Here is a 25,001-nt window from a genome sequence, read left to right on the forward strand (position 1 = left end):
CCACATTATGATTTCAAACATTCAATGGCAGAACAGAAACACACTTGCAAATGTCAACATGCTGCTCTGTCACTGATGAAATCCAATGTACTTCATGTAGAATTGGCATGTAAATCCAGTCCATAATTATGAAATTTCGTAGAAACAACAAAAATACCAAAATCTATTCATTCCAGATCAAATGGAGAAAAGTTGTTGCAATGCACATTCATTCACAATATGATTCCAAATTTCAATTTTAAGTAGACCAAAACACCATTTTCTTTTGAAAGTTATGTCTAGCGCACAATGAAGTTCAAATTTATCGGGGCAGAGTTAAGTGCGAATTAATAATGTTGTGTAATGATGAATCTGCATGCTTGTTTATTTAGTTTGGAATACGGCATACATACAGTTACTTTGTTTTCTGTAATGTATTTTTGTTTACATAATTAAGCCTTAGGTAGAATAAGAAAATGAGCATATAATAGGTTACTGCATTTGTATAGGAAAAAATGACTCGTTTTGCTGGATAGATATACAGCACTCCCAAGGTTATGCAGTATTTCCATCTGATAAACTCGTTCATATTTTCCCATACAAATGAAGTAACCTATAATTACTGGAATTATGTGACATAAACTGAAATCATGATAATAAATAAGCTTGAGTTAAATGTATTTATGTGGCTTAATGCTGAAATCATAATGATTTATAAGCTTGAGTTAAATGTGTTTATGTGGCCTAATGCTGAAATCATAATGATTTATAAGCTTGAGTTAAATGTGTTTATGTGGCTTAATGCTGAAATCATAATGATTTATAAGCTTGAGTTAAATGTGTTTATGTGGCTTAATGCTGAAATCATAATGATTTATAAGCTTGAGTTAAATGTGTTTATGTGGCTTGATACTGAAATCATAATGATTAATAAGCTTGAGTTAAATGTGTTTATGTGGCTTAATGCTGAAATCATAATGATTTATAAGCTTGAGTTAAATGTGTTTATGTGGCTTAATGCTGAAATCATAATGATTTATAAGCCTGAGTTAAATGTGTTTATGTGGCTTAATGCTGAAATCATAATGATTTATAAGCCTGAGTTAAATGTGTTTATGTGGCTTAATGCTGAAATCATAATGATTTATAAGCTTGAGTTAAATGTGTTATGTGGCTTGATACTGAAATCATAATGATTAATAAGCTTGAGTTAAATGTGTTTATGTAGCTTAATGCTGAAATCATAATGATTTATAAGCTTGAGTTAAATGTGTTTATGTAGCTTAATGCTGAAATCATAATGATTTATAAGCTTGAGTTAAATGTGTTTATGTGGCTTAATGCTGAAATCATAATGATTTATAAGCCTGAGTTAAATGTGTTTATGTGGCTTAATGCTGAAATCATAATGATTTATAAGCCTGAGTTAAATGTGTTTATGTGGCTTAATGCTGAAATCATAATGATTTATAAGCTTGAGTTAAATGTGTTTATGTGGCTTGATACTGAAATCATAATGATTAATAAGCTTGAGTTAAATGTGTTTATGTAGCTTAATGCTGAAATCATAATGATTTATAAGCTTGAGTTAAATGTGTTTATGTAGCTTAATGCTGAAATCATAATGATTTATAAGCTTGAGTTAAATGTGTTTATGTGGCTTAATGCTGAAATCATAATGATTTATAAGCCTGAGTTAAATGTGTTTATGTGGCTTAATGCTGAAATCATAATGATTTATAAGCTTGAGTTAAATGTGTTTATGTGGCTTAATGCTGAAATCATATTGATTTATAAGCCTGAGTTAAATGTGTTTATGTGGCTTAATGCTGAAATCATAATGATTTATAAGCCTGAGTTAAATGTGTTTATGTGACTTAATGCCAAAATCATAATGATTTATAAGCTTGAGTTAAATGTGTTTATGGGGTTTAATGCTGAAATCATTATGATTTATAAGCTTGAGTTAAATGTGTTTGTGTGACTTAATGCCAAAATCATAATGATTTATAAGCTTGAGTTAAAAGTGTTTATGGGGTTTAATGCTGAAATCATAATGATAAATAAGCTCGAGTCAAATGTGTAATTGTACTTGATGAATCTAGATATTTTGAGATTTGCTTATCAGTATTTTATTTCATCTAATGCTTTTCCAGTTGCTGATTCTGCAGGCTCAAATAGCCTTTTGCTGGTTTTCCTTTCAGGTCTAAAATACGGGTCAAATACAGGAACCCTAACCCAAACAAACCTATAATACAGAGTCAATCAAAGTTTGAAAGAGAAAATTCAAAGAAGTATTGGTGATACGGATTGTTCCATTTAAACATTCATGGTATCCAGGGAAGGCCATCTTTTTAAAAAATTATGTCAGGGTACTCTGTTCATGTAAAATCATACAAAAATTCTAAACAGCATCTATGGGTGACTACTCTACATTAAAAATGCCTTCCATTGGTTTAAAAAAATGTTTTATTGGAACAGACCTATTTAAATAAAGTTTTGTAATAAAAAATTATATCTTTCTATGCAATTTTATAAGCCCCAAATAAAATTTAAAATGTTCCATTAAAAGTGATATATTAAATATTTTCAAATATGTGAACAAAAACATCTCAAAAAGCATTATCTCTTTTTAATGAGTTTATAAGCATATAAAGTACAAACGTTTGCGATAACCCAGTAAGAACAGCATAAACAAGAAATGTGTTCATGGAACACAGATGTCCTCACAGTGCCTCAAAAAGATCTCAACACAAAACATAACCAAAGTGTGCCAGAAAGACCACGGTAACATTATATGCCTTGCCAATTGAGGGAAACAAATGCTGTAAACAGGGATTGAGTACAAGGGTGAAAGCTATCTGAATAATGTAATGCATATTGGTGTGTGATTTTGTTTCTTAACGTAGCTTTAACAATGTTTCAGTCATACTGCTATGATGTCTACAGTGTGGCAGTTTACAGCGATCTCTAGCACTGGGGCATCATGCCGCAGAGATGTACAGGGTTGATACAGAATTCAGAATGATAAATTCAAAGACTTTTCCCAAACTTTCAAAGACCACAAACATAGATTTCCAAGACCTATTTTCGTTGACATTTTGTATACAAGTTATGTTATATGAGAAAACAACAAATGCAAAATACAACTATGTTGTTTAATGATGAAATGAAACTGAACAGGTCATCAAAAGAAAGAAATCAGGAAAACTCGCCTACATCCAAATCTAACAACTTTGGACAATTTTATTTGTGATTATGGAAAGAAATTAAAAGGTTTGGGTTTATTTCAATTTTCAAAGACTTTTAAAGACCTCAAGGTAATCTGCTTGATTTTCCCAAACTTTCAAGGCCTTGAAAATGCTACCACATTTTTCCCAAACTATCAAAGACCTTCAAAGACCGTATGAACCCTGATGTAGCATGATGTTCCACCCAATCACACTATCCTGACACCAGGCCGTCCAGTCCTAACACTAACCTCTTAATGCTGAGCACCTAGTGAGGCAGCTGTTAGTACCATTTTTGTAAGTCCTTGGTATGACTTGACTGGGGTTCGAACCCACGACCTCCTGCTTCTGAGGCAGATGCTCTAACCACTAGGCCACCGGAATGGTCGTAACGCATATTGGAATCTGATGAATCCACTAATTTTGTTAAAATGTCAAAGTCTGGTGGTAAAATCTGATAACATGTCAGAAATAAGAAATGACATCATGGTGATAATGCATAGCTCTTTGTGAAAACTAAGACTTTTACATTTCCACACAAGAGTTTAAAGAATGTGGTGATAACGCATAGCTCTTTGTAAAAAGTAAGACTTTTACATTTCTAAACAAGAGTTTAAAGAATGTGCTAAAGTAGATGTTACAGTCACATATCTGATGTTTCCACATGTATCCAGAATGTGCAAAAATAGAGATTTCACGTATCTGATGTTTCTAGGCAACAGTTTCTAGAATGTTCTAAAGTAGATATAGTAGTCATGTATTTGGTGTTTAGACACAGAAATTTCTAGAATGAGCTAAAGCAGGTATATCATGTAATTGATGTTTCCACACACATTTCTAGTAGGGCCTAACCGGAAATCGCCTCGAACATTCGCCTTGGCCGAATATCCTGCTTTTCGGTACTATTGTCCATTATGGAAGAGTGGAAAGTAGTGGGTGACAGGAGGGGAATTTTGGTAAGAGACAATGGCTCAAATATGGTAAAAGTAGCACATGTGGCTAAGATATCCGACTTAGGATGTTACATTCATACTCTGCAATTAGTAGTTGGTGAAAGTCTCAACAAGCAAAGGGCAGTTAAAGACGCAATCGCAATTGCACAAGGCATTGTCGGTCATTTTAGACACTCTAGTAAAGCAACAGACCATTTGAAAAGAATTCAGGAATTATTAAATTCCAATAGGACCGATGACATACTTGATGTTACAGATCAACTTCTTCCTGCTCATCGACTCATACAGGATGTATCGACCAGGTGGAATAGTACCTACTATATGCTAGAGAGGCTGCTGGAACAAAAGCACGCAATTGGTGTATACAGCCAGGAAGCAGACATCAAATCTTTAACCACCAATCAGTGGAGCCTTGTGGAGAAGGTTTTAAACACTCTCAAACCATTTGAAGAACAGACTAAACAAGCCAGTTTGGCTTCCTCGCATGCCGTTATGATTATTCTGGGTGTTCGCCTACTGGAACGATATCTACAAAGAACAAAAAATCCTGGCAATGATACTGGGATTCAAACTATGCATACGGAGATATACACTGATCTGCATGCTCGATTCCAGCACCTTATGACCAGTAAAACTTGTGTTGTTGCCACAGTGCTGGATGCAAAATGAGATTTTTTGACATTGATGAGAAAGCAAAAGCCAGGCAGATTCTGCTCAAAGTAGCTCTGAAAGAGATTCGCACATGCTGATCTGCAACTGCAACAGTGACTTCAGCAACACAATGTACTTCAGAGCAGTCGGATTCTGAGGTAGTTGCTGCTGATTCGGATATGAAACATGGTGCATCTTCCATTCTCAATGATTATTGGGAAGATTTTGATGACCAGCAGCAAGAGCACACTGCAGGTTTTGATTCAACAACGGACGAAGCTGTCTGCCTCAAGGAGCTGGATGCTTATTTGGCTGAACCAGTTGAGCCACGCATTACTCCTCCGTTAGATTCCATAGAATACTGGAAGCTAAATCAATACAAATGTCCTATTTTGGCAGATTGTGCTAAGTCATTTCTTGCAACACCTGCTTCCAGTGTCGAAAGCGAACGTTCATTCAGCAGTGCAAGTGACATTTGCAAGGATAAACATTCAAGCTTGGCGCCACACAAACTGGAACAGCTGTTGTTCTTGAAGAATAACTTGAGCTTGGTTAATTTCGATTACTAACAGTAACAAAATTGAGACGACTAAATTACCAATTTTTTGGGAAATTTATTGCATTTACTAAAATATTACATTATATTATGATTTTCTTGTCATTTTTTAGTAGCTATAAGACTTTAATTATTATGTTACTTAGTATACTTACCGTCTCGGTAATAGTCGGTATTTCGTTCGACAGTCTTTGCAAAAGTAGTACAGTGTATTTGTAGTATAAGTAATGCTACTGTGTTAGTTATTGCACATTTACTGATTTTACTCCTAAATATTCTAGACTATAGAGTCTGAAACTATGTAGTACTTAGTATTAGTACTTCATTTTTAATTCTTTATTTCCGAATTTTGATTGCATGTATACAATTTTTTCATTACTTCATGTAGTCATTCAAATAAATAAACATAATGTACTATTGTTGTGCAATGTGTTACTTACGTTTATAATGAGTCATGTTGTCAATCGAACTTTACTGAAGGTCGGTCTTGATGGATTTCTAAAATTCTAAATAGATTTGCCTTGTATATAAGGCGACCCCCAGACTTTCCCCATGGTTTCCAACTAAACTTTTTCGTCTTATAGGCGATATATACAGTACACGAAAAGTTTAAGCTTTGCATACGATAATGAAACAAATGGTACTCTCCGGAGTCACACCTACTACTCGGTTCGTGCCTGGATCTGGCAAATAGTACATCCAAATACTCGGATTCAATACTCGGTGAAAATTATCTACTCGGTTAGGCCCTAATTTCTAGAATGTCCTAAAGTAGATACGCCATATATTTGGTGTTTCCACACAATTTTCTAGAATGTGCAAAGGCAGATATGTAATATATTTGATGTTTCCACACAACAGTTTCTAGAATGTGCTAAAGTAAATATAATACTCATATATTTGATGTTTCCACACAAGTTTCTAGAATGTGCTAAAGTAGATAAGTCATGTATTTGATGTTTCCACACAACAGTTTGTAGAATGTGCTCAATCAGATATAATAGTCATGTTTTTGATGTTTCCACATAACAGTTTATAGAACGTGCTAAAGTAGATATGTCATGCATTTGTTGTTAAACAAAAGTTGTCAGAATGTGCTAACATAGATATATAAGTCATATAATCAACAATCAAAGGTAGTAAATGGCAGGGTTCAATCCAGTATTCAGGAATATGGAGACAGTATCCCTCATTAACCCTTTGATAAAATCTTATGGGATTTGGTCATATTTTGACCAGTGAATATTTTGTCTGCCATTTTTTAATGAAAAATATCCCTTCTGTTTTTTTTTTGAATCACACTGCAATTTACAATACATAACAACATTTACTTTAAAAAGATTTCATTCAAGTCAAGTCTTTGTGTAATGTCACCTGCAGTCTTCGCACATTCAAAGAATGGAACTAACCACCAATTAATTCACTGCAAAATAAGAAGGAATGCCAGTGAAAGATAGTGAGGCCTAATGAGAAGTCAAATTGTTTCCAGTTTACACGCTGAATTAAAAGTGTTTTGGGTGATTTACCCTGTTGCCAGTCAGTATGATTCAGTTATTACTCACTGCAGATGTATTCTTTCTATGTAGAAATGTGTTTTATTTGGCTTTAACAAAACATTACAAATCAATATCTAAATCTGTTTTACAAAGCAAAAACAGTTAAAGACATGCCAATGAATATCATTTCATGTGTATTTATCTACATTGTAATTTTTTAAAATTACCACTATTCTCTGTTGCATTGTTTTATCCTACATGAATCAGTTATACAAAATTTTCACTTGGACAATAATAACATGGTTGTTGAATGCCTTTATATCTATACTGTATAATTTAGTAAACCTCTCATATTTATTTCCAAACATTCATTTTATTTTGATTCCTTTGATAGACTGGATGAGAGAGAAGCCTCTTCAGACAATTTCAGTTGGGTAGCACCACATTATTAAGTCCACAATTTTCAGCAAACAAATTGTCAACATGATTGCAATTCACCATTCTTAAAGGCATTTGAATGCATGTGGTGCAATGGGTTATCATTTACTGTAATATATTAGATAGGTAATGTAACAGTTCTGACTAATCCATCTACATGTCAGCCAAACACTCATTTGCATTATCCATATCACAACGGTTAATTTACACAAACAGAAACATGACATGCATTGAGACATACAAAATATGCACCATTTTATTTGACATCATATAGTGATGATGCAATCATCACCATATGAACTAGGTGTGTGTGCATTTGGGATTTTTAATGTAGCTTTAATAATTTTATTCATATCGCTATGATGTCTGCAGTGTGACAGTTTATAGTGATATCTAGCACTGAGGCATGATGCCACAGACATGTAGCATGATGTCCCACCCAGTCACATTATCCTCACACCAGGCCGACCAGTCCTAACACTAACCTCTTAATGCTGAGTGCCACTTAGGCCACCAGATTGGTATATACAACTGAGTGGGCCATCAGGAATTTTGCATTGGTGCAAAAAATGCAGCTGAGACTGAACCCTGAAATGGTGCTATTTGCTGTCACAAATAAAGATTTTACTAGTTTCACTGACATGATACCAGCCAAACTCTAATTGGAACAATGAAACTGAGATTAATCTTCTCAAGTTCTCACAAACAAGATCAAGCATCAAAATCCTCTAAATCATCTCAAAATTCATTAAGCATGAAGCTCAAATTCAAAGTCTATCAACTCTTATGATGTGTAATTTAGATGAATTTTTTTTATTTTGGAACCTTCTCAACCTTAATCTCTTTCAAGTACATAGATAAACTTCAAATACAGTAACTGCAGTTATGGTTCTGAGTTTCAGCCGAGTTTCTTGCTTATAAAGTTTCAAGAATGATGTTTTTATTGAATACAAACCCTATTGCAAGACATGACTTTTTATCTATTACATACCTTATGGCAAGACATATGAAATTTTATACATTACACACCCTATTGCAAGACATGACTTTTTATCCATTACATACCCTATTGCAAGATATACGACTTTTATCCATTACATACCCTATTGCAAGACATGACTTTTTATCCATTACATACCTTATGGCAGTAAATATGACTTTTTATCCATTACACACCCTATTGAAAGATATATGACTTTTTATCCATTATATACCCTATGGCAAGATATGACTTTTTATCCATTACATACCCTATTGCAAGAGATGACTTTTTATCCATTACATACCCTATTGCAAGATATATGACTTTTTATCATCGATTATGTACCCTATTGCAAGATACGACTTTTTATCCATTACACCCTTATGGCAAGATATATGACTTTTTGTCCATTACATACCATATGGCAAGATATATGAAATTTTATCCATTACATACCATATGGCAAGATATATGAAATTTTATCCATTATATACCCTATGGCAAGATATATGACTTTTTATCCATTACATACCCTATGGTAAGATATATGACTTTTTATCCATTACGTACCTTATGGCAAGACAAATGACCTTTTATCCATTACACACCCTATTGCAAGATATATGACTTTTTATCCATTACATACCCTATGGTAAGATATATGACTTTTTATCCATTACACACCCTATTGCACGATATATGACTTTTTATCCATTACATACCCTATTGCAAGATATATCACTTTTTGTCCATTACATACCCTACTGCAAGATATATCACTTTTTGTCCATTACATACCCTATGGTAAGATATACGACTTTTTATCCATTACACACCCTATTGCAAGATATATCACTTTTTGTCCATTACATACCCTATGGTAAGATATACGACTTTTTATCCATTACACACCCTACTGCAAGATATATGACTTTTTGTCCATTACATACTCTATTGCAAGACATGACTTTTTATCCATTACATACCCTATGGCAAGATATAAGAAATATTATCCATTTCATACATCATGGCAATAAATATACAATGTAAATTCAAACTCATAGGGACAAACAAAAAACAAGGAATTGGGATGACAGATTTTGCCAATACTGTGTCTATTCTTGACATGAATATGTGGCTGGAAAACACTAATACTGTGTCTATTCTTGACATGAATATGTGGCTGGAAAACACTAATACTGTGTCTATTCTTGACATGAATATGTGGCTGGAAAACACTAATACTGTGTCTATTCTTGACATGAATATGTGACTGGAAAACACTAATACTGTGTCTATTCTTGACATGAATATGTGGCTGGAAAACACTATACTGTGCCTATTCTTGACATGAATATGTGGCTGGAAAACACTAATAAGACAGAACAAAAAGATGGTCATGGCTTGTATTTTAAATCTGTCCCAAACTTAAATAATGTGGGCATTTTCTTAGATCAACACGGCTCAGATTGGATATGTGAAATTCTATTCAGATCAAAGAGTGAAATTAAAGTTATTAAGTCTTTTGTATCAGAACATGCACCGTCTCAAACTAAGATTGACAATTACATAACATCACACGAGACAGTCACAAACCTCCTGAGTCTGTTTTAATCTGTGATTGAGATCTGCATCTGTGTGTTCTAGCCGCTGCTGAAGTAAGGCATTTGTATCCTGAAAAAATACAGGAATAGTTTAGATTTCCACCAAATGATTTAGGAGGGGAATATTCTTATGGAAAGGTAAACAGTGAAACAAATCAAGAAAAAGAACAGTCATATGGGCAATATCACAAAGTTCCAATGCTAAAGTGTTGAGTTATCAAGTCAATTTTTGACAGAAATTAGACTCCAATCTATACAGAAGAAATCATGCATGTAAATATGTGCTACTGCATATAAATTGTCAGGTAAACTTCAACAACTGCAATTTTCTTTAAAACTATATGTTTCTGTAAATGAGGGATTACAGCATACCTACAAGAAAAATTTCCATTAATGCAACATTACTTTCATAACAAACTCACCATCTAATTATGACACACATGAAAACTAAGTTTTATTGACAGTTTCAAAGATACGAAGTTAAGAAAACTTTTTAAAACGGGAGATAACTCAGAAATTAAATACTAGACAAAGCCCACTTTTTTATGTGACATGTAGCACACCATACAGACATGACACACATCAAACTTCAAGAATACATAAAATGTACACAGATGTACAGATGGATGAATTGCCTGACTCAAGAATATCCCTAATAAAATGTGTCAGGTATAATTAACTGCAGCAAATATTCAATAAACAGAAGCGTTGGCAACAAAACAAAATAGGCCTAATATTGGGCGTGACAGCAGATCAGAATGTTCACTGTTTCACATTAGGTCTCACAGATCCCACAGACATACATACCTACCACCTGAGAAGAAAGAATAAGCATTATTATTGCTGTTATAAGTGGCAAAAAAAAGTGTAATTTGTGCATAAAAAGTGTAATCTATATATTACATGCCAGTATTACAGCACCTATGAAAAAGATACATTCTTACTACTAACCTGGTTCAGCAGCTGGTCAAAATTCTTGTCACAAATGGCAAAATCCATATAGATTAGAACCAGAAAACAAACACAAAATATATTGAAAACTTATTTATATTCAGCACTCACTTCAACTAATCTATATGTATAACTTTCACTGAATGATCATGAACTGGAACTCCGCATTGAGATCAGTGAGGTGCTCAGATTTGCTGTATGACATAACTCATATTCTTCTTTTAAAGTTTGTAAAGAGGTGTTTATTTGTCCTTTTTCTGATCTATGTTTTTTCAAAATATCCATCTGCTCTAATATTTTCAATCATAAAGCATCCACAACTCACACCATAATGCATTTCACTAAACATATGGCACCATTTTCTTTAAAAGAATTGACTGGTATACTAACTATCTAGCTTATGAATAAAATGAATGTTAGCAAATTCACATTTGAAGAACCAGCCTGTTTTCTTGGAAATGAGTCATGTACAGTTGCTATAAATAGCAAATATGGAAAGTACTCTTATGCTGTTGCAGCAGTCACCTTTTTAAGAATATTCTCAAACTTATGAGTGGGATCGAAGAGGTGATAATAAAAATGACAAAAACAACTTTTTATTGCTTTACATTTTTTTTAAAGTACCAATAAGCATACACCATATAGATCTAGTGTACAACATAATTTGTTGAAAATAAGGATAATGATTATGCGAAAAGCGTAATTATTGACATGTATGCATAGAAGTGGCTGTTTAACTCTTTACCTTGTGCTAATGCACGTATGTGATGCTAAAAGTAGCCTTGTATCCCCAGAGATTGAATATACAAGCTGCTAATAATACACTCTCTGTCCCTGTTGGCTCATACATGCGTTTTCAGCCAAGGGTTGGGAAAGCCCCGACACACATATAAATGTTTCGTATTAAAGCTTTGCATTGGATGGAATTGCAAACATCCGATCTTTTTTTTATAATATTTAGCTAGTCCTTACATAAAATGATGAGTGTTCTATTAGTAGTTTACAGAGGGAATTTCCACTGAAAGCAATGTCAGTTGCCAAAGTGGAACAAAATGACAACATTTATGTATTCCCACACCTATTATGATGAAAGTTTTGAGGGATCTGAAAGTAATGACATTGCAAATGAAATTGCCTTTAATTCAAGATGAAGGATTGGACATTAGTGTAAGTCCTGTTTCAACACCTGACACTTCAGATTTATCTGAATCGAAAGATGAAACGCATGATCTTGTCTGGTCAGAACACATGTGGCTGGTACACTTGGATGACTTTACAGCAGGTTCAGGGCCAACATTTAATTTAGATGAAAATGCAAGGGAGATAGATATCAATTTAGAATCTTTTCCCAAAGAAATATTCCAGTTGTGAAAAATGGTGGTGAGAAAAGTAGTCTAATATACATGATAAACACTACAAATATCGTGAGGTAAATTTTTTATTATGAATATGTGAATATAAACATTGATTCCTGAGGATTGTATGTACTTGTTGGTGGAAATAAGTGGCACAAAACTTTGGTAAGTGTTTAAAATATTAGTTTTCATTAAATTACATAGTTTGCATGGGACAAGACTGATATAGAAAATGTAAACAGCATGTGCACTAACTCAAGAAGCTCTGACTCAGGCAGCCATTATGATGCTCAGGGGTTCAGCCTACAGACAGCTGCTAGAAGGCAGGCTGCTTATCAGGTTTAGTAGGCAGGACAGTCAGTACTTGCAGAAGGTAAAGAGTTAAGATGTGATTGCTTGAGCACATGTGACTACTATATATACTTGCCTGCAAGCCAAATCAAACTGAAAACAACATAGACACTGATCTTCCATTGCATGCTGCACCAGCAGATTAGGGTCTGTGTTGTTTGTTCTACTGATTACTTCTAACAAATTTTAAAGACACAAAGCTGCTGGGACATTGCACAATGGCAGATCAGGGTCTATGCAGTTTGTAGCCGGTCTCAACTTGTGAGTAAATACAATAGCTTACATTAATTAACCCTGATTACAATTTAAAATAAGTAGTCATGCAAAATTTTCCACAAGAGAAAGCTTTACATTTCAGTTCATTTTCAAAGAAGCAAGGCAAGAAACAATCTTCTTACTTTATACTGTTTCAAACAATCAGCAAGGTACTTTTTCACATCAGCATCTGAGCCAGGTAGGAACTTCAGCGACAGGTGTGTCAGGTGTTTGAAGGGATTTGTCTCCACTACATTTAGGTGGGCTGATGTCCTCTCTCCATTATATGCTGCTGAGTGGATTAAGTGCAGAATGAACCTGAAGTAGAATGTAACATTTTGTTACTACATCTCAAAAATAAGAGAAGAAAGATATAAAGTTAAGTGACAACATTAGGTCTCCAAAAGAGAAAATATTTCACAACTGAGAAAACAGTGGTAATTTCAAGAGAAGCAACGCCAGAATACAAAAGCATTCAATGGCAAAAGAAAAACTGGGAGTGGACTGAAGACGTTAACTAAAGACCAAGCAAAGTCAACTGAGCTCTCTTTGCATGTAAGGGTCAAATGACAAGCAATGAGGTAACTATTTCACCTGAACTGCAACCGTCCCCCAACTGTATGGACCCTGGGTAAGTGAAATCACAACTGTTCAGCTCACAATATGCAATGTACATTTTAACTTACAAACTTGAAAACATTTTTTTCAAGATACCCCTCACAGTGATTCTTCTTAATGCATTGTCTATGGTTGTATACTGTATACACCATCATATGATAAACCTGAAGATTTTTGGGAAGAACAAAGATAGCAGCTTTATATATACTTTGGGACTTCCTTGTGTTCTTCTTTCAGACAGGCTTCTAGCAGTTCAATAAACTTGGCTGGAAAGGCACCAAAGTCAACAAGAAGTCCCTGTTGACTCTTCAGACTGAAAAACAAAGCAGTTTTACACTGTTGATTTAAGTACGTGCCATCACTTTAAAAAATAATATGTAATGAAAAAATATATAACAAATTGCACTTTAAAAAAATAATATATAATGTCAAAAAATATGTCTGTTGTCCTCTATCATTGCTTTGGTACTCAGATTAAATTAACTGAAATTCTTTTAACAAATGAACTTTTATATTTTCAAGAGAATTTTTAGTTTGAATTAGCAAGGAAAGCTGTAAGTTTACACTGGTTTCATAGTATCTTATTAATTATGATATGGGGGCCCTGAGTGGCTGAGTGGTCTAAAGCGCTCTCTCTTACAGATCACTGCCATCTCACCTCTCTCTGCGTGGGTTCGAGTCTAGGATTCGGCTAATGTGGGTATGTGAGAAAGCTTGCCAGTAGCTTCTCGCGGGCTGGTGGTTCTTCCAGGGGTTTTCCCGGGTTCTTCCTCCACCATTAATACTGGCCGCCATGCATAGCCTATCGTGTACTGAAAAATGGCGTTAAACCCCACAACAACAACAACAATTATGATATGACTGACAACCTCACATATCCATAAATGAGTCTGTATTTTCATCATTTCAGTGCTAAAACGTCAGCTATAAAAACTTTGTCAAAAAGGGAAATTTGAAAGACCTTGTATTTATTGCTGATCAATCATGAAGTTCAACACTGACCTCAAAGGTATATCATATTTTTATGGTATTAGCTATCATTCATTACCACATAAAATACACTGCATGTTTTATACCGACACAAACCATAATATTAATGTTTTCAGTAATAATGCTACCTTCTGGATAAACCCAAACCTTTGCTTATCTAATACAAGTTTCTTTCTACAAATAATGATTCATCTGCACACAGTATCTGGATTTACTGTAAAATGATATATTTTCAAGGGTAACAAGTATTGTGGTTTGGGGGAAAAATGTCAATGTCTTCTGTTTTTAAATTTGTGGATTGCTGAAAGTGTCTTTTTTTTGGCCATAGAAAAGTCAAAGTTCGTTGAGTCTTCAAATTCGTGGTTTGTAGCAATAGCTCTAACTACAGTCAAACCTGTCTTGAAGGTCACCTGTATTAAGTAATAACTTGTCTTAAACAACTACGTTTTTCAAAGAAAGGACTGCACACAGCAGTCAATCAATTATTACTGAAAGCTTCTTTGTATGTCTCTGCACCACAAGGTTTATATTGTTTTCTTTGAATGATTGTTACCAAATAATATTGTTTTGTAAACTTCATTGTTCTAACTTGTTTTGTTTTGGTAATACTGAAGGGCTAATGTTCAAATAAAAAGAATGTTGAAACAATTCCAATTTTAATAATGAAACTAGAGGAATGATGACCAATTTGCTCAGGTAAATATACAACCACCTCTCCTGCATCTAACCCCTATCACATGATGAAGCTGAATCTAGTTAAAAAAGCCAATAACAATTTCTGGTGCCACTGCAATAATTTATCACTGATGATGATGGTGGCTATAATTTGTATTAAGTTTCACAGCAATCCACTAAAAACTACAAGAGTGGTTGCATTCAAAACAATCTCCCATACACTGAATGGATGATGACCATAATATACATTAAGATTCACACTGATCATTTAAAAACTGCAAGACTAGTTGTAATAGTGAGATTGTATCACACTGCATTTCGCCAAAACATGGCAATAACTCCCACAAAAATTGCAGGAACAGAATGATTTGTCAAAACACATCCTTGGGTGATGACCATTATATTTAACAAGTTTCATGGTAATCAGTCAAAACTGCAAGACTAGAAGCACAAACAAGATTGTGTTGGATGCTGCATTAAGCTAAAAAAAATGCAAGGGCAATAACTCTAGCAACAACTGCAAAAGCAGAGTAACTTACTATGTACATCTTGAGGTGATGACCAAAACATTTAACAAATTTCATGTCACTCCATCTAAAGTTGCAGGACTATCTGCACTAATAAAAATGTATAATACACTGAATTAAGCTGTAAGACAAATCGGATCGTAACTGTAACAAAAATTGCAAAGTGATTTGTCAAATTGTGCCTCTTCAGGTTACCATAATATTTACCAAGCTTCATGGCAATCCATCAAAAAGTCTGGGACTAGCTGAGTTAACTAATGCCAGACAGAAGGAAATAAAGCCAGGCACAAAGACTACTATATATACATGTCTCTAGTGAAGGCAGTATGTAAACATACACAACTGGTCTACTTTTCTTTCTCCAAAAAAATGGACTCAGGTCCCATTCTCAATAAGTCTTGAAAACCCTGTTTATCCATTATACCAACTGCACGTAAAAATAACTGATGTTAGAGAATATTAATCAGTTTCTAAGGGTTTTCTTTTAAAGGATGTATTTGTCTCAATACAACGGTCTGCAAACTATATACAGCTGTATGTATTAAGAATCAATTTAAAAAAAGCCCTTTGGAGTAATTTTTGTACAGATAAATTTGTATATAAAAAAACACTTCAAAATGTTCTTCAGCTTAAGCTAAATCATACCACTAAAGCAAAGAATGACTTTTCATGACATTTATAACTTGTGTCTACCTCTGAAAGTCTTCCTCGCCAAGCCGCAGTGTATAGAGGAAAAATAAATCCTTCTCATCTGTTAGCCGAACAACTAGCTCCTGCAGGAATCAAAATTTTATATCTTATATTAAACTTTTGAAAATGCAATTCTGAGTTAAACGTTTTCATAACTTAGTAGTCCATGACAAAATAAATTTGCAGTGCAAGAATTTATTTTAGGTTCTGGAGGAAATATCTTGCTAAAATATGCATGGTTATTGTTAACAGTGTTTTGTATTCCCTGACATACATAGATAAGTGCATACATACATACATACATACTTACATACATACATATACATGCATACATGCATACATACATACATACAACAAAACTGCATTGTATTGAATGTTTCTCTTCTATCTTGTCAATGAATAGAGCATTACAAAAAAATTATATCACTATATTCCTTTAATTTTTGACCATTTAAAAAAATTAAGTCATACAGCTAGTATCATTCTTGGATAAATAAAACGTCATGTAAGTAGCCCAATTATTAAAAAATATGCAGTGAAAGAAATGAATTTTGATACCATTCTTCTTACATCATCCTTTTTGAGGCATTATCATCCTCCATGCATAAATAATGTTAACCCAACCAATGTGCATAAACAATAAATTCCACAAGTAATGCTATTAATTACCTTTTTTGATGACTGGGTTGGGCTGGATGCAAGTTCTAAACGAAGAGTGACTGATGTTTTCCTGCAAAGAAAAACAGATGCATTTTAATATGTTTGTATAATTTACTTGAGGTGAGCAAGGAGAAGGGAGTGAAGCAAAGAAAAAGAGATGGACCTAAGGAAAACCAATAATCGTGGGTGACTTGGTTTTATGGTTTAATGCCAATTTTCAGCATATGATAGGCTATAAATGGTAGACAGCATATCTGATGGAGGAAGAGCCCAGGAATACCCAGAGAAGAAACACCAAACCAATGGAAGCTACTGGCATTTTTTCTCACATTCCCACTTTGGCCGAGCTGAGACTTGAACCCATGTGGACAGGTGGGATGTCAGTGATATGTAGATGTGAGTACTTTAGACTAATTGTCCACCCATGGCCCCTGATCCTAGCTAAACAAACCCTTGACACATATGTTGGAATATATCAAACTCTGCGCACCAGAAATGTAATTAAAGAAATCTCCATTCATAATCATTGCAGTTTTAATATGATGTAAAGATCATTGATGGTTATCACTTTTTGGACACTGACAAAAACAAGTGTTCCACTGACCCACTTTCTCGCCTGTATCACTGCAAACCCCATCCCCCTATCTGACTTGCAAAAACTTTAACACAAAACTTTATAGTTGACAATGATGAGACTTTAACTGCCACATAAATGATGATCTTGCTGTGATCAAGCAAGACAAACATCCGTCTGTTAATGGTTAGTGGGTAATGTAAATATTCTGAATATCTTGAAGCAAGTAAGCTTTTTGGGGCACACTTTATTAGTAACTTATGTACAGCAAGTTTCACATGTTCTTACCACTAATGCACCTTGAAAAGCCAAAAGGACCTCTCATCATGCTCTCTTATTATTGTTTATTGGTCACTGCCAAGCCATCTTAGATATACGCAACATTATGGTTAAATATTACATATATACAGATTTGATGATTCTCTACATATTATGTCATTTATTGTTACCAATATTGTTTATTTATAGTGAAAAAAATTATTTTACACAAAAATAGGGTGGTCTGTATGTGCTTTTTTCTATGTATGCTTTTTTCATGTATGCATTTAAAGGGATCAATTTTGCCGCTGACCACCATGTGAGTTTTGAGGAGGACCGGTTTACTACTGACAACTGCAGGTCAATAAGGCCAGTTGAATTTTCTGATGTCATGAAATTATATTCTATAAAATCATGAAGTTTTGTCATTTTCCAATGCCAGATACAGTACATTCCATTGTTTTGTCATTTTCTACTGCCAGGTACAGAACATTCCATTGTTTTGTCAAACATGTTTTCTGGAGACTGCAATTTCATAAATGACAGTATTTTTGTTTTATTGGGAGGGACAATTTTTTAAGTTGATTTTCTGCAGTGCTAGTTGATTTCTGTATGAGCCTACCCTTCTGTACAATGGAAATATGTGTTGACTCCCAACTTACTACCCTAGGTTTGCAGTATATATTATACACTTAGTCATTCAAGCTACTATTATGGTATACATTGTACTTTCAAGTCACTCAAACTACTATTATGGTATATATTAGACCTTAAGTCATTCAATTTTCTATTATGGTATATATTATACCTTTTAGTCATTGAAACTACATACCATTATATGTGATACAGAGTTCCATAAAAAATTCAAACACTGATTAATGTACTGGATTTTGTCAACTGACTGCCACAGATTATAGTTCTCATGAAAATTACAATGAAAGCAAGAAAAATGATTTCAAATATCATTTTAAAAAATTTGGAGGTCAACTGTTGTGTGGTAATAAAATGCTATTGCAAATCTTTGTTTTAATTTTATATAATATAACCCTATTCCATCACCAAAGCACATTAATTTAGTCAGTTGATGTAAACACAAATAGTACATACAAATACCAAATCTAAAACTTTGATCATGTCTGTATTTTTATACAAGTGTCCCTCACCCCCTCATCACCCTATCTAGAAAGTCATGTAATTTATAAGATTGATGTCAAGCTCTTCTTATGGCCATTCTTTATAAATCTGTAATTTGTAATTTATTTTTGCCCTAAAAAATATACATTTAATGGCGTGTATTATTTATTTCCTTAGAAAAAGGATTGTTTCTTCAAAAGATTGTTTTACATATATATTTCTTGGTGTATATGAATAAAATAAGTTGAAACAATATTGTAGATATGCTTGTTATTGCACAGCAATATCATTCCAATATAAATACGGAAAAGCAACCTAGGTCTTTATAACTATCTGAAAGGTGAAAATCAATTATGACCTTGAAGACCTATCCAAGTCCTGGCACATTTGTCCCAGGATATATTCTATACAATTAACAATTAACATAATGTATTAGACTTTACATGTGCCAACAGTAAAATGAATCTGTTTTTAGTTGTAATAAGAAAGCTTAATCAACCTCAAACGGACAATTGGAGGATAATCCCAATTATTGTCAGTAAAAGTCACAGAGAAATAAGCTTGTAAAAACATCAGTTTGACATAGATATATGTAACAGTTAAGTGGTTAATCTCAACAGACACACTAGATGGCTTTTTATACAAAGATGTCTTGTTGAGAAAAAAAATCCAGCCACTGGTCACATAGTAAACTACTGATATTGGTCTCACTTGTGAGTATGCGTAAGGGATGCAGGGAACACTCTACTGACAGCTTACCCATCATAGTATTTGCACACTCACCCATTTTTGGTACCCCCTACCAAATTTAAAAACAATAAGAATCAAGGATATAAAAAATGAGCAAAACTTAGTTCATTTATCAATTTATATTTTTTAACCTGATTGTCAACAAGTTATTTTTTTTAACACTGAGCTTTTTCACGTTTCAAACTAAACAGCATCTCTTGATATAAACAAGCAAACTGCTCAATCTCCTTTCTAGTTTCTAGAATAGTCCATTTTAATAACAACTGTCTGCATCCAATATTTGCAACTTTTAATTTTAATAATCATAAAACTGAACAAATGAAAGAGGGGAACTTTAGTATCCAGGTGTTCAAAGATATTAACTCCAAAATTTATAAAATTGCTGAGATAATTAGAGACGATGAACTAAAATCACATAAGTTGCTTGAAAACACAGACCCACCCGTGCAAATATGGCAACTGTATTACTAAAGAAATTCCCATATGATTCGAAACGCCAACAAGTTGATAGTTTGAGAGAAGAAGAAAAAAATCATCCATGTGTTTTCGTTACCTGTCTTCTCGATCAGGTGACTTTGAGATGATGGGCACTCTCTTTGCGAAGAGCTCATCTGCCATCGCCAACAAAATGGTTTGTCCACAACTGTGGTCAACAAGAACCAACAAACAAGAACACAACTGTCGGAAATTGAGTAGTTTCGATTAGAATTGCTGGTCTACATGTCCGAGTACATGGACGTAAATAAGTCGTCAGATGGAATCACGTCATTTCTGTTAATATGTCTCGAGTTCATATCTTACTAAACGAAATAACAGTCAGAGACAGTGAATAACAAAATATGTACTTAAAAGAAAAATAAGTATTTAAAAGGCCTTAGTCGAGAGCTGTGATAGTGTTAGAATTTGTATATAGTAGACTACAATATATATGTAACCAATTATGTAGGAAATACAGTATTTTGATAAGTTTCCATAGATTATGACACCAACTTCTGATTTGGCTCTCATGCTTGTCGATTGTTGTTTTTCCCAATCGCATTACACAAATTTATCGTGTTTGAACCTGTTTCCATATTTGATTGTCCCGCTGGATATATCAAATGTAGTGTCTTTTATTTCCCGAAACGAAATAAACTTATTTGTAACGAGTCTTAATTGTCTCCCTTCAATCATCAAAGTCCTCTGTGCAAGTAACTGTTTAGTATAGGTGAACTAGAATTGTATAACCAGCCCACATCCGGAGAGTGATTCAAAACTGAATATTAGGGATATCCCTTCCCTCTTTAAGTACAAAAGACGAATACCAAACATGAACGCATTTGCAAACTTGACATGGTTGTGGAGGAAGAACTGACATCCAATAATCTAGTACAGTGTTATTTTGCCACCGATGGGCACTAACTGTTGGCTAAATGAAAATAACCACATTTCTAATTTTCATAGTTTCTAAATAAGTCACGCCGAAAACGAGCCAGGACATGTTCTAATCTGACTTAGGGACTGCGTTGATAAAGAAATACATACAACTGTGTCCACACACTGTTGAATCAGATCTTTGTAATATCACATTATGGAAGTGAGTGGTTACATCATTTCCTTTCTTTAAGTCTGTTCTATCATCTTCCATAGGAGGTAATTCCTGTGAATCAAAATATTCCATAATATGGTCGTTGGGAAAGAAAACAGCTACCCAACGGGTCAAAGAGAAATTTAATCTTTAGCACACACTACAGACTATACTTTGGTCGGAATGTTATCATTTCAGCCGAGTGACAAGCTAAACCAGATGCTAAGTGTGGTTCTTTTTCTGGACATTGTCACACTATGACTGTGTCTTTCTCTTTCAGTTTTTCTTTTCCACTTGAAATTGGAAATTCAAGTTGGGTTAGTTGAAATTCGCCTATTTTGCCTGACTTCGTGTTCCATCATTTCTAAACAAGACCCTTGTTTAATTTTTCTTTTGATAGTTGTTAAGTTCAATATCGGGAGGATCGCCAGTTTCTGTCAACCCAGTGTTATCAAAGGCACCCAAGGTGTTAAGTTTCCACATAACTGATGCATCAATATGTGTGGTCTTGGCTTTTTTTTTTTTTTCCGTACTTGAAGGGATTCTCGAGGTAAGGTTGGTAATGGTAAGTTTCCATACTGAAGCTGACTAGTTTATTGTTGAGTCTAAATCAATTTCGCTGAACAACGAATGCCTGATATTATTAATGGGATATATTTGTATGTCGGTACCTTGATTGCTGTTGTCCATTTTGAGAACTTTGTCATTCTGTTACAAGTAAATTTATACAGATCAGTGTAGATATTCATGGTGTAGATATTCATGATGTAGATATTCATGATGTAGATATTCATGGTATAGAGATATTCATGATGTAGATATTCATGGTATAGAGATATTCATGATGTAGATATTCATGGTGTAGACATTTATGGTTAGATATTCATGGTGTAGATATTCATGATATAGATATTAATGGTGTAGATATTCATGGTGTACATATTCATTGTGTAGACATTTATGGTTAGATATTCATGGTGTAGATATTCATGATATAGATATTAATGGTGTAGATATTCATGGTGTACATATTCATTGTGTAGATATTCATGGTGTAGATATTCATGGTGTAGATATTCATGATATAGATATTAATGGTGTAGATATTCATGATGTGGATATTCATGGTGTAGGTATTCATGGTGTAGATATTCATGGTGTAGATATTCATGGTGTAGATATTCATGATATAGATATTCATGATATAGATATTAATGGTGTAGATATTCATGGTGTAGACATTTATGGTGTAGATATTCATGGTGTAGATATTCATGATATAGATATTAATGGTGTAGATATTCATGGTGTACATATTCATTGTGTAGATATTCATGGTGTAGATATTCATGGTGTAGATATTCATGGTGTAGGTATTCATTGTGTAGATATTCATGGTGTAGATATTCATGGTGTAGATATTCATGATATAGATGTTAATGGTGTAGATATTCATGGTGTAGATATTCATGATGTGGATATTCATGGTGTAGGTATTCATGGTGTAGATATTCATCTGGGGATTAGCTGACGCTGGTGTTTTGGTTTAGTAAAAGCTAGGATCATTTCTGGCATAGTGTTCTTGAACTTGTTCTTTGCGGGAAATAGTGGTTTGGTCCTCAACATTATGCCTGACGAGTGGGCAAAGCAACTCTCCAGTGAGCTTCGTGATCCAATTGTACAGACTCAAGTAACTTGGCTGCGAAACAACATAGTTTGTTGTTGGGAAGCACGTCCATAGATGTGATGTTAAATAAAATTGATTATTAATAGTTCGATGGTTCATGTCTCAGAGGAGTCACTCGAAGTCAAAGAAGAATGATTTTGTAAAGAAGGCTCCAGAAGATTGCTGCTGAGTAGTGAAAGGGATGAGATTAGCGACAATGGGAATTAGCATTAAAAACACCCCCTGGGTAAGATTAGCGACAATGGAAAGTTAACATTAACCACCCTGGGTAAGATTAGCGACAATGGAAATTTAACATGGGCAAAAAACCCTGGGTAAGATTAGCGACAATGGAATTTAACATTGGAGAAAGGAAAAAAAAAAAGGGAATATTGAGATTAGCGACAAAGGCATTCGAACAATGGAAAAAAAATATCGATTCTAGGGACAAAGGCAATTGAACATGGGGAATAGAGTTTGGGTCTGTCTAGGGACAAGGGGAATTGAACATGGGAATAGAGTTTGGGTTTGTCTAGGGACATAGGGGAATTGAACATGTTAGAAAAAAAAACTACTTTAGGAACAAGGGGAATTGATCATGGGATTGTTTTTTTTGTTTTTTTTTAATAAAAATTTTATAAAGGGGTAGGCAATTGAAAAGTTATTCTCTTTTCGAGAAATGTGGGTGGCCCTGAATAGGGCCTTTGGTTTTATGTTAATATTAATATTAACATAGACGGCATCTGTCACATCTTCTTCTTAAACTCCTTCTAACTGCAGGTCCATACACAAGTACCCTCTTGAGGCATCCTTGTCTTTCTACGTAAACTCTTCTCATCCATAGACTAGTATCTGTCCTATCAACAACAGTCCACTTGGATCGGACATACATGGGTATGTCCGTCCTAAACATCATTGAAGACACAAGGGTGGATGATTCAACTGTGGTCCACATCGTGAGGCGACGAGAACAGGTGAATCAATGCAGTAAACTGCGCTTATTTATAAGTAGAGGAAGGATTGAAACGGATTGAGTTCATTCACCAATCCGAACACGCGTTACAAAATTCAGTCAGTCCGCATCCAATCCAAAGAGAGCAGTCTGTGACGTCATGTGGTCTATATAGATTCGCTAGCGCCTGTGTGCTGTCAAGCTATGCGACAGTGATTCAACATGACGGAAACTCAGAAAACGATCCATTGGGGTGCACCAGCAGTGGAGACCGCCCAAGGGAACCCGGACTTACTTTCAGAAGAGGTACATTGGGATTTTGTGGATTTTCTTACCTTGCAAGAATTTGTTCCGGAACCTTCGTTACCTTCTTCATTACCGCAAGTGGAGAATTTTAGACAGAGACAGAAAGAAGAATTGGAGAAATTTATGCAACGACAAAAGGAAGCGGAACAAGCTTTTCTCCTACAGCAACAGCAACAGCAACAAGAAGAGGTAAGAAAAACAACAACAACAACAAGAAGTAGCAGCAAAGAAACAAGAGGGTGAAAATCAAACGGCTACGGTACTGTTGGACATTTTAGCGGAGTTAAGAAGTCTGAAACAAATGTATCAGACTTCTTTATCACGACCGAAGAGAATACGACCTTCCCGAGCTAAACACGCCAACCCTGTGACTAAGCCTATCGTACCACCCTTAGTGATTTCAACCCAATCATCATCATCAGAAGTAGGCCTCGGCCGTGGCAAAGGCTTAAGGCAGTTAAAGTTGATTGCTTAAACTCACCCCTACACCAAAAAAGGCCCTTTTCAGGGACACCCACTTCTCTCGAAAAGAGATAGCCTTTCAATTTGCCAATAACTCAAAAATCAACCAAAAAAAAACATTTTACCCTTATAGTACATGTCTGTGTATGAGTGCGTGAGTGTAGCTTCTTATTTTTAAATCAAAACTCAAAGACACTTACCTTATATAATTAATGTATTCTTTTCTCCATAGTTACAATCCAATTCACAATTCACAACATAACACTTTATAAATTACATTCACTTCTTCTGTTTCTTTTTTTTACTCTCTCTTTTTTTTCAATTTCATCACCGTCACAGTCTTTTCCTCCTCTTCCTCCTCACTTTCTTCC

At 34.4% G+C, this 25,001-nt stretch overlaps 1 protein-coding gene across 1 annotated transcript in view; it reads right to left on the bottom strand.

Moving 5' to 3' along the window:
* The window catches only part of LOC149808111 (spindle assembly abnormal protein 6 homolog), a 60,529-nt gene extending 39,795 nt beyond the window's left edge, over nucleotides 1–20,734 (bottom strand). The window contains exons 1-6 of the mRNA XM_089973506.1: nucleotides 20,231–20,734; nucleotides 16,971–17,031; nucleotides 16,305–16,384; nucleotides 13,628–13,732; nucleotides 12,945–13,119; nucleotides 9,882–9,959 (exon numbers count right to left, since the gene is read on the bottom strand). Of these exons, the coding sequence (XP_089829632.1) occupies nucleotides 9,882–9,959; nucleotides 12,945–13,119; nucleotides 13,628–13,732; nucleotides 16,305–16,384; nucleotides 16,971–17,031; nucleotides 20,231–20,295 (564 nt within the window). The 5' untranslated portion in view covers nucleotides 20,296–20,734. The remainder of the gene's footprint in view (nucleotides 1–9,881; nucleotides 9,960–12,944; nucleotides 13,120–13,627; nucleotides 13,733–16,304; nucleotides 16,385–16,970; nucleotides 17,032–20,230) is intronic.
* Between the last annotated feature and the right edge of the window lie 4,267 nt (nucleotides 20,735–25,001).

This window comes from Sinohyriopsis cumingii, chromosome 1 (genome assembly GCF_028554795.1).
Source record: "Sinohyriopsis cumingii isolate HCF-2022 chromosome 1, ASM2855479v2, whole genome shotgun sequence".
NCBI lineage: Eukaryota > Metazoa > Mollusca > Bivalvia > Unionida > Unionidae > Sinohyriopsis > Sinohyriopsis cumingii.